Consider the following 12,266-nt stretch of genomic DNA (forward strand, 5'->3'; position numbering starts at 1 on the left):
CACTCAGCAACTACTGTGATACAGAGTAACAAGAACAACAACCAACATCTTCCATACACTTATTGAAGTATCTCAGCACCGGGCAGCGTAAATGCACACTGTGCGCATTAGCAGCATACTATTCACTAGCAAATAGTAAGAAACATAGTGGCCAGCTCAATCGGTAGAGAGGTGGCCTGCAGTCCTAACGGACCCAGGTTCGAATCCCGGCTGTGGCAGGGAACAGTTTAAGGATTTGAATTTCATTAAATCAGGCTTTACTGATCTACCAGAAGACCCGCCGACATGTCGTAAAAATACCCCCGCTAATACCAATACACCAGTCCTGTATGAGACAGCCCTAGCATGTATTCAATATGGACGGTGGGTGTTAGTGCCGAAGTGGTGACATGTAGAGGTGTATGGTATGTAGGAGGACTGCTGGGTCTTGATAGCAGGCTGTGAAGCCTATGCCCAGAGTCGGACACATAAAAAAAAAAAAAAAAAAAAAAATACTGTGCACTCGTCCTGTCACAATGTAAATACAGTAGAGTACAACACAATACACCCCACAGGTCAATATACACAACATATCACACTGTTTATTACATAAATCACTTCACATTTGTTCTTTAGTTTATTTTACAAGACAGTCACTGTCAGCGCTAGAATTATCGTCACTTCTGGCTGTCCAGCGGATAGGTCATGGGGTCTATGCTTTGTGGCTCTGGAAATTTCGTAGGACCTCTTTTTTGGCGATTTGTTCTGCTTACTATACCTCAATATATGCGTATATGCTGCTGATTCCGTCTTTGTTGACAATAAAACGATATAAAAAGTGTACATTAAAGTACAGTATTGTGATGTAACAGCAAAACAAGTAGCAAGGGAGGAGGTGCTACAAACCGTCTAATGCCACTTAGAAATTGTAATTTGATTCACAGGGTATTTTCCAAACGGAAGAATTTGATCCACAAGTGAAATATATTTATTGTGGAGATACTCGTACATCAGGTTCGGCCAGACATGAACTCACTTCCACGTTGAACCCTGACTGTTGTACCAGTATCAATATCCGGGTATCACTGTTGTACCTTCACACCACTATCAGTATCCAGGTATCACTGTTGTACCCTCACACCAATATCAACAGCATATGTGGGTATCACTGTTGTACCTTCACGTCAGTATCAATATCCGGGTACTGTATCACTATTGTACCTTCACAACAATACCCACGTGCAGGTATCACTGTTGCATTACAGCTACAATAATATGTACTGTTATCACTACTACAAATAGTGCGTGTTGCTCAGGGTATCAATGTTGTATTACAGCAAATACGTTGTTCTATAACTGTTAAAAGTACTACTGTGTGTTGCTGCGTGGTGACGCGACAGGGTGAGCAAGGTGGTACTCAACACGCACTTTATTACTACCACAGTGCTGCAGGCTACTGAAAGTCAGGAATCTGTCAGAGGGGACCACTTGTGCACACGGCTCATACGTGTGCTCGGAGGAGGCGTTACAAGACCTCCCACAGTGCTCTGTCCCTCCCATATTATCATACTGGGAGGCTCTGGAGCACGTTCTTGGCGCCCTTTGTTGCCGTGGGTCGCCCAAGTCAAGATCTGGCGGTGGACAGGCTGGTGGAGGAGGCAGGATGGCAGCCCAGTTGACCTGCACACCAGTAGACTCGTCATTTGGGTGATGCCAGGATGTGTGTTGTGAAGATGGTGCCAATAGTGATGTGGTGGCATATGGCTCGGCAGGCTGGTTGGGCTGCAGCACCCTCGGCTCTGCATACTCGTTAACCAACTGGTCCGGCAAGACAAGTTGTGTGGATAAGTTGGGATCCTTATCATTCTCACACAGCCGCCATAACTTGTGGTCACTGTACATAATAATGGAAGGGTCCTGGTAGAGGACAGGCACATGAGGTGGGCTGGAAGGTGGTGCCTTGTGCCGTACCCTCCACAAATACCACACTGTACCAAGCAGCAGCAAAAGAACCAATGGAATCAGCAGGTATGCCAACCATTCTGACTGTGGTGGGGCGTAGAGTACAGATCCACCCACCTCCCCTCCTGCCACCGCCCTGCTCATCCCCTGCCCCTCCAGCACTACGGAGGCACTGAAAGGCCCCACCCCTGCCCCTGTCAACGCCGCCACACGCACGGTATATATGTGGCCAGGCAATAAGCCACGGGTCTCAAGATAGGGTCTATCAACTGTCTCTGTAACCTGACTACCGTTGTGGCTGAGTGTGACCATGTAGCCAACCACCACCCCCTGAGCATCCTCAGCACTCACGCTGGACCACTCAATCACCACTGAACCGTCCTCTAGCTCCGTTACTCGCACGTTACCTGGCGCAGTCAGTGGCACTGTCAAGAAGAATGAACACTTTTTAAATCAAGGTACAGTAGATTATAACAGCAAGGCTATGTCCTATCTATTATTTTACCAGTCTAACCCTGTCAGTTTATTTATCTGCCTCTACATGAAAATAAATCTCTTAATAACACTTTATTCATAGATATGGGAATATCCACAGGGAAAAAGGAAAACACAAGGGATATTTCATTTTCTTCCTTTTTTCCCTGTGGATATTAGCATATCTGTCTATATGTTTATCGATTTATCTTCCAGAGTGACTTGCACCTATCTGTTTATCTAACAACTTAACTGTTTATGTTCACTGATTAAACCAGGGACACATGATTTACCCTAAGACCACTGGTATACGAAACAGACACTAACTTTGTGATGCTTATCCAAAGCTTTAAAATATAACACAGTAGTCAGAACACCTTGTCATCAGTGACATTATAACACTGTTTTGTATACAGCACGATTAATCTCAAACATTATTACTAGTTAACCTTATCATACAGTACCATACATAGCCCACCTGGATTTGAGGTACCTCCTACGACTAAGGATGTGTTATCTGGGTTTATTCTTACTAGCTACAGAATTATTTTATTCAGAACAGGAAACCTGTCTCTAATGGAAGGGGACAGTGATGCCTACATTTAGCCCCTAAATCTTAAACCAAATTCTGCCATCAAAAGGTAGTCATCGCCATCAGTGTGTGTGTGTGTGTGTGTGTGTGTGTGTGTGTGTGTGTGTGTGTGTGTGTGTGTGTGTGTGTGTGTGTGTGTGTGTGTGTTTTCGGCCTAAAGCTGGCATAATGCAAGATCCAGAACAAGAAGATGGCAAGGACGAAACTAGTTGAAGAAAAGTCTCATCGTAGTGAGAATAACTGGAAGAAACGTAGGGTCATATTGCAGTTGGCAATAAAGGCTTTGTAGCACCTTTTTCTTAGCTATTAATTTTGTATATTGCATCCTGATTCACCGTACCCTTATACAGTAGGTAGTTATATATTTTAAATATCACCACTGTTTACCTTACTAAAGTAAAAGTTTTACCAAAGTGTAATATGAAAAGTAAATCGCTTACAGAGAGATGCTATGAATTTATTATGCCACCTAGAATATGGGTCCTGAAAATTACCGTCTTCGAGGGTGATCGATGTAGGTTCGATATGTGCAAACTAAATCACTCTGGAAGAGGTGCAATGGAGCTCCCTGTGCCACACAGAATCTGGTCTTTAACTTACCACCCTTGGATGTTGTTAGTGTGAACCGAATATACAAAAATAAATCACTCAAGAAGAGGTGCTACGAAGCCTTTTATACCACCTAGGATACATCCCCAAGCTTACCGTCCTCGGGTGTGGTGAGGTGGTATGAGTTGGATGGTGTACCCTCGACGCTGTGCCAGAAGGGGAGGAGGAAGAAGATGTAGGGTGTGTTGGGGAGCAGGTTGTGGAGGTGATAGGTGGACGAGCTGACTAGGACAGTAGCCACCTCCACAGTGCCTCCCTCCACCATCCAGTATACCAGTACCCCTTCAACCCAGTCCTCCATGGGGTTCAAGAATCTCCAGTTAAGCATGACACTGTCCGGGGCCGTGGCCGTAGCGGCGGTCAGGGATACCAGAGGACGGGCTAGGCGTCGACGGGTTTGACGCACCTGGAGTAGAGATTATTTCTATTATGAGTGACAGAATATGAAAAAAATAAATAAAATAATAGTTAACTATTATGGAGACTTGCTTATCATACAGTCTTGTTTGAATTCTACATATCATAGAAACAGGGTATTGCATATAATAAACGATAAATTCTTTGTGCATTGTGGGGAGAGCTCATTCAACATTAGCAGTCGCCCAAAATGTCTTTGTTCATCACAGAATCAGACTGACTCGTCCCCACAAAACACGAGATTGGAGAGAGCAATTCATGGGCCACCCTGTAGGACATATATGAACGACCTAAACCAGTTTGTATGAAGTAGCATGGCTCCACAAGGTAACTATTACTAATTCAGAACTTTTTTATTTTGTAACTTAATATTCAGTCTAATTTGACTATGAAGTGTTTGGTGGCAGTATAAGTGAAGACAGTGTATGACAAAGACAATTATACACACAAGCAGTCATAATGCACAACTAAAAACTTAGGAGAGATTATAAAAACAGTACCTGATCCGTGGTTATGCCAGGATGGGGAGGGACTCGGGTAGTGACAGGCTCAGACCAAGGGCTGGGGAATGATGTCCCCTGACTGTTGACAGCACGCACCATGAATGTGTAGGTGTGGCCTGGTGACAGCTGACTGACTACACACGATTCTTGTGTGATGACAGCATCAGTCACCCTCCATTCCGACCATCCTTGGCACCAGTACTCCACAACATACCACTGATGCCCAGCTTTGCTGCCCTGAGAGTTGGGCAGCCAGCTTAGTTGCACTGTAGTTTGGTTGAAACGTAGTATACGGGGTTTGCTGGGTGGTGGTGGAAGTAATGGTGACTCCTTTGACTTAGTGTCTTTCATCACTTTAAGTACTGCTTCCTGCTGTATACTGCCTGTTGTTGCTGTTACATGACAGCTGTATATGCCAGCATCATCAATCCGCACATCTTTGATGATGAGGGCACCATTCTCCGGCAGGGAGATCCTAGGCTGGCCAGAGTTATGCATCAGCTGACGGGATGGCAGGTGTGCAGCGGGCCGGTACCACCAGGTGACACTTGCTTCTGCTGCCTCACTCACCACCTCACACGAGAACCTGGCCACTCCTCCAGGAGCCACTGTTATGTCCCTGGGCCCCACACCCACTACTGGTGGAGGCAGAGCTGTTACCACCACCACTTCTGCCCGCCCACTCACCCCTCCACCACTATTAATGCCCCAGCAGTAGTATGTACCACTGTCCTGTGTGGCTGCCTGGTGAAGGTGAAGAATACTGCCATCATCTGACACTGAGATATGGTTGCTGCTGTGACCAGGGGACAGAACAGCTGTTCTGTCCAAGGTAGGGAGACGCCAGAGTATGAGGGGTTTAGGTTGGCCTTCCACACGGCACTGCAGTTGTGACTCATTGCCATTCATCACCTGCAGATGCTGAGGATGCTGAGTCAGCACTGGAGCATCTAAGACAGTAAGTGTAGCCCTCGCAGTTGCCACACCTGCTTCACTCTCTGCCTTACACACATACACACCCGAGTCTGCCACTCTCACTTGCTGCAGGACTAATCGTTGGTCCTCAATAGTGGCTCCTCCCAGTGGCATCTGTCCATCCAGCCGCCTCCAAGTGACTGTCGGGGTGGGTGATCCCCTCGCCTGGCATGCCAACTCCACACCAACACCTGATGCTACTGATGTGTTGGATGGCTGCTCCTCAAACCACGGTGGAGCTGGGGGTTTTACACTTTAGTGACAGTGAATATTTGTGTCTCAAGATTATTAAACTGGCTATTATACCTACTTACTGATACTGTAGCGTGACATATGTGGCACTCCCTGCTGAAGTGAGGCAAACGACATGCACAAGAACACAAGAAATTGACGTTGGGTGATCATTGCTTATCTTTTACCTCAAATCAAAACCAGAGCAAAAGTGAGGCAAGAGACACGCACATGAAAACGAGAAAACAGCAATTGGCTTTGGGTGATCATTGTTGTTTCAGGGATGTTTTTGCCTTAAATCAGCCCAGAGTGGAAGTTAGGCAGTGACACTGTTTTTGGATTTGACTCACCCCAGGTCACAACCACAATTTACCATGAAATAAACAAAATCTATTAATTTTCCTACTAGTTTGGTAACTTTTTTCAGATATAAATATAATAATCACACACACACACACACACACGCACACACACACACACACACACACACACACACACACACACACACACGTGGCTCAATCGGTAGAGAGTTGCCCTGCAGTCCTAACGGACCCGGGTTCAAATCCCACTGGGGCAGGGAACAGTTCAAGGATTTGAATTTCATAAAATCAGACTTTACTGATCTACCAGAAGACCCGCTGACGTGTCGTAAAAATACCCCTGCTAATACTAATACACAATTCCTGTATGAGACAGCCCTAGGATGTACTCAGTATGGACGGTGGGTGTTAGCGCCGAAGTGGTGACATGTAGAGGTGTGCAGCACGTAGGAGGACTACTGGGCCTTGAGAACAGGCTGTGAAGCCTATGCCCAGAGTCGGTCACATAAAAAAAAAACACACACACACACACACGCATGTGCACACACACACACACACACACACACACACACACACACACACACACACACGATTCATTTCATTAATAAAGAATGTGTGAATGATCACTTTGAAACCTAGTGGTCGATTTTCCGAGTCTTCTAAACTTTCGGAATATCACATACGAGATTCGCAGATGTTCAAATTGAATGGAGAAGGATATTGTTGGTGACTGTACATACATAGACACAATTAGGTATGTACGGACCGGCACATAGACGGAGAAATAGATATGGTTAGACAGATAAACAGATAACTTTTGATTGGTCCAGTTCTTGTCTGTTTTGAAGTTGATGTTGTAATGATATTATCTCTCTCTCTCTCTCTCTAATATCATTCCACCTCTCTTCTCTATTTATTTCCTCTACTAGACCTCTTTTCATCTTCTCTCACCAGGTTTTTTCCTTGCCCCTCTGACCTTCACCTCTTCTCACCTGTACTGATCTGAATAAAATAATCTGGTGGCGTTTAGAATAAAATACAAAGAGATGCCATTGTGGTGAAAGGATTATTGTTTTTTCATGTGTGGTTCATCATCTCAAGACAAAGTCTCTGCCATGGAAACAAAATGAAATAAAAAAAAAAAAAAAAAAAAGGAGTATCAGAGCAGGTGTAAACCAAAAACATTGGCAGGAGAGGGAGTGTGAGCCAAGCGGCGGAGGGGTAGGACATATCTGTTGCCTCTGGTCTTTCTTCTATTTTTCGTAGGCATTTGCTTGAAAATCTAAAAAATCTTCCTTAACCCCTTAACCGCAGGGCGTCACTTTCGTGATGCTTGGGAGCAAGGGATCATACTGCAGGGCGTCACTTTTGCGATTCTGTGTTATTTTGAATTCCCTCGGGCTTTCAAGTGGTAGCTTGTATCATCTATCAGTACTGCCCATGTCCAACACTAGTCAGCACTCCTAATCTCATCTGTACTCCCATCCATTGTTGACAGTTTAGCCATTTCTCCCCAATCTTGACTCCCCTCCCTACCTTCCCTCCATTACCCTCTCCTCTCGTCTGCCCGGCCGTGCTACGCTAAGTAAATCTTCCCTGGAATTTTCCACTGATTTCATCCATTGAAATAAGCTCTATGCCCTATTCTTATGCCAAATAATATATACCAAAAAGAAATAAGGTAAATGAGAGTGCCATACACCTGGAATTGGCTAATTATCACCTGACAACACCTCACGTGCACTCGTTCGCTAATTTTCGCTGTTTATTTCCCCTTGAAATATGCCGTATAATCTATTCTCGTACTAAAAATATATATAAGGAGGGAAGGGAGAAGCCTAAGTGATATTTACATTCACCTGGAACTACCTAATTTATAATGTATTGTCTATATTTCCTGCCAATCATTTCACTGCTATATATTAGCAGCTGTCAAGAGGCTGACGTTGGCAGTAATGCATTTCCCTAGGTAGGCCAACCCGGCCCACCCCTATCAGTTCACTGTCATCTTCCAAGGTGAAGGTACGTCTGTTTGCTCCTGCTAACTTCAGCCACTTTTTACCCCCATGCAAAGGGCCTTGTGATCTTTACCCCCTACTAAACCTCGTGTGGAAAGAGGTAAAGGGCTGACAATTGAAACAGAGTGACTACGATCTTTCTGTTGAGTAAAACAGTGCAAGTGGAATTGTAAATAATGTGTAAATAATGTGTAAACAGCAAGTAAAACAATGAATGTAAATATAAGTGAACAGTGGAAAATAGTTTTATAAGTTACTTCAAGTGACAGTGCATAACACAGTGTAAATAAAATAGAAATTTAAATAATGTAAATAAAATAGAGAACGTAAATAGAAATGTAAATGAGTAGTATTATAAGAATACGAGTATATATACTAGGAGTAATGAAAGTGAAAGTTTCACTCTAGCATGTATGAATACTATGAGTTATGAGAGTGAAGGTGAAAGTGACATTCACTCTCAATGCTAGTATACAGGACGAGAAAGTGAATGCTACGTATTTTACTGAAAGAAATTGAATCCCTACAGTGACAATAAATTACTATTACTGAAGGAAACTTATGGATAAAGACTGTAGATATATATAAGTGTTATACAGTAATAGAAATATAAACTGTGTGTGTTTTTATGAATAATAAATGACAACACCAGCGGCAAACTAGCGCAAGTGGGAAGGTCATACGCCCTCGTAATTTTCATTGCTTTCACAGTGTTTTTTTTTTTTGGAATATGGATTCCAAACTATTTGAGAATCATAGAATAGTGTTTCTAGTGATAATATCAGGCTGTGGTAATCATATTATGCGTTGTCAGGAAGTTTAAAGTGGAGACTTCGTTACCCAGCTTCAGAGGTCTCCACAAGTCCTACGGTACTCGACGAAGGCTCAAAAAACACCCCAGGAGAAAGCTGAAGGTATGTGCCATAAGCATATGTGATTTTAACATTCTAGGACTAATAACTGATTTTTGGCAAATATTTTTAGAAAGTTTGTCAGAGCGCGAATATGCCCACGGGTGCTGCAAGAAAAAGCAAATCAAGCCCGCGGTTAAAGGGTTAATGCCACCACCTCTTTGAATTTTAGACTAAAAACTTGCCTCAGTACACCTGAATAGTTGGCACATGCAAGGCAAGTGACATCTCAAAATCGACTTCCATGATACTTTCCACGCTTCAACTTCTGCAGGGAGTGCCACACAATGTAGTAAGCCAGTAACTAAGTACACAACAGACCATGTTCGCAAAAATATGGAGATTTTATATTATCTATTCATACCAGTCTTACATCACTGGCTTCCTGTGCAGTTTAGCCAACAACAGGAACAACACCCTTCAAAAAATGTTTTCTGCATTTAACAGTGATATTCTATTGCGTTATTTACCTAAATTATTAGTATCATCATTATATACCATAAAATATTTTGGGTAATGAGGTTAGAAAACTTACTAATCCTCGGGAAATGGTCCAGGAGCAATCAAACATGTGCATAGATTAACCTCTTGAAACTTAAGCTACATGTTTTACGCTTGGTCATGCCACCAACATACAGTTTTCTTCGAATTTGGAAAGATTTCTTGTGCATGAATTGATTAACAACTAAAATCATATCTAATCCACCAAGTTCAATAAGCCTCCCCAGACCTGAGAAAATCGCCTAGAGATGGCAAAAGTAAAATGATTGATCCATCTTGGAAGTGAAGAGTTAAACTTACTCATGACAGTAAGGTGAGAGGGCGAGGCGTCACGGGAGCCAGCAGCGTTATGGGCATGACAGATGTATTGGGCTGAGTCTTGATGGATGGCCCGGGTGATTATCAGGTCACCGTCGTCACTCACACTGATGCGGCTGGAGTTGGTGACCTGTTGTCCGTCCCTGAGCCAGGTCACCTCAGGTGGCGGGGTGCCTTTGGGTGGCCGGCAGGGCAAGATGACAGATTCCCCTACTAGGACTTTTATAGAGGAGCCAGCCTGCTGCTGGAAGTTAGAGGTTAGTGTGGCCACAATGAGTGTGGCATTTTTTGAACGTGTGGCTCCATAGCTATTTGATGCCACACACCAGTAGGTTCCTGCATCGCTGTCCCTCCTGGTGGCCATGACCCGCAGGAAGAACAGTGACCCTGATGGCAGAAGCACCCGGTGCGAACTCTGTTCCTGTGATGATGTGGTCACTTCCTCCCCGTCCCGGAACCATCGGATTCTGGAGCTGCCAGATGCTGCACAGTTCAGAGTGGCAGGGTCATTACGACGTGCCACAGTGTTGCTCGGGTGTTCTTTGATCACTGGAGGTGCACCTGTACAGGAGACACCATCATCATCATCATCATTATCATCATCATCACCATCATCATTAAGACTTTTTCACACCTAAGGATAGGTGACAAGTGATGGGTAATGTAGGGCCTAAGAAGATAGCCTTAGTAAGGAGAAAGAAAACACGACAGAGGAAGAATCATGACCATTATGCTCATTAAGAACAGCAGCGTATAAACAAGATGGAATCTATCAATAATTGTTAATATATATATATTTTTTTTAAATTACCATAAGACAAACATAAAAAATCCTTTTAATCCAAACAATTTCTGTCACACACACTAATGGAGATCAATCTTACTGTATATCCCTCATTAGTGCCCCAGAAAAGGCTTAAGTATCCAGAGTTAGACTACTTAGTTCCAAAATTTAAGGCTAGAGTGACCAATCCCTGGCTGTCGAGTGGCATATATGAACAATAAACCCTCACCATCACTCAGCTGTAAACCCTCGTGAGCAATCTCCTGTTGGAGCACTTTAAAAAGACCACCAGGCATATATTTTGGTTAGGTGGTCACCACCCAACTTAGTAAATGGTTCTCAGGACTATAAGGAACCACGTGGCTTCTCCCTCAGTGTTGTCATCTGAGGTTGATTGCATCAGGTAGATGGATGGTAGTTTCCCTCACTTACAGCGGTACCGGTACCCATTAAAAAGTCACTGATTATATTCATTTTAAATGCTGACCATCATTTTTCTTTTTCTATACATCAGTCGTTATAGGGTCGTATTCTGAGTAGCAAAGAAAACCTTGTAGCATCTCTTCCTTGGCGACATATTCTGCATACTGCACCTTAACATTCCCTCATATGCTATCCGTTTCGCATTCGTATCGACGTAGTTTGCAGCAGCAGCATACAAGACCATACTAAAGTGCAATGTGCAAAATAAATCGCTGAGGAAGAGGTGTTACAAAATCAGCCAAGCCACCTGGAATACAACTCATAGTCGTTGTAACACCTGGAGTACACTGATCACACAGCATTCACTGTGCAGTCGTCCACAGTGAAACAGGATATGCTCTAAACAAACATTATACAACTGTCAAGGGAATGCAGTATATCACAAAACATGTAGTGTACTCTCCTGAGCCTATCAGACTCCTCAGCACTTGTCGTTGCTATAGTCTGTCTATTTTTACCTGGCCTAAAATTGCCGTCTCTCCACCTTGAATACTGACTTGTAACAAGTGAAAGACACTAGACTATGCTCTTAGTCACGTACCGTAGAACCGATATGGAAAGTTTTTTTTTTTTTTTTTAATGTAAGGAAGAAGGAACCAATGGCAACAAGCCCGCAAAACTGTTCCTTCCAAAAGAAAAAACAAAATACAAGAGAGAGCCAAATTCAAGATCCGATCATTTCGAGATGCCTGGACACACTGTATCTGAAAGAATGGAGATCATAGGAAGCAGGAAATGCAGACAGAGGGAGACAGTTCCAGAGTTGACCTGGGAGTAACAGTTACCTCTTTCATTAGAGAATTGGACAGAAAAGGGATGAGAGTTTGCTGCTAGATGGGTGCTATGTGCCCGTCGTAGAGGTGGAGGAATGCATGCAGACAGTTCAGAGGAGCAGTAACCACTGAAGTAGCGATAGAAAAGAGATAAAAATGCAACAGTGCGGCGAAGAGACAGAGGTTGAAGGGAATCAGTAAGAGGAGGAGAGTTAATGAGATGAAAAGCCTTTGACTCCACCATATTGAGAAGAGTTGTATGTGTGGAGCCTCCCCATACATGAGAGTTGTACTCCATGAAGGGGCAGATAAAACTCCTGCATAGAGTCAACAGTTGTGCAGGGGTAAAGAAGGTACAGAGTCGGCTTAGCACACCTAATCTCTTCGAAGCAGATTTTACAAGAGATGTAATATGA

At 43.6% G+C, this 12,266-nt stretch overlaps 1 protein-coding gene across 1 annotated transcript; it reads right to left on the reverse strand.

Moving 5' to 3' along the window:
- Positions 1-1,347: 1,347 nt before the first annotated feature.
- LOC145402908 (roundabout homolog 2-like) lies at positions 1,348-10,428 on the reverse strand. The gene is given in 5 exon segments (XM_080274811.1): positions 1,348-2,366; positions 3,713-4,022; positions 4,534-5,750; positions 9,793-10,371; positions 10,374-10,428. Coding segments are annotated over 5 exon segments (3,180 nt in total).
- Between the last annotated feature and the right edge of the window lie 1,838 nt (positions 10,429-12,266).

This window comes from Coenobita brevimanus, chromosome 59, assembly GCF_032717465.1.
Source record: "Coenobita brevimanus isolate Jiangsu-jjx chromosome 59, ASM3271746v2, whole genome shotgun sequence".
In the NCBI taxonomy this organism is placed as follows: domain Eukaryota; kingdom Metazoa; phylum Arthropoda; class Malacostraca; order Decapoda; family Coenobitidae; genus Coenobita; species Coenobita brevimanus.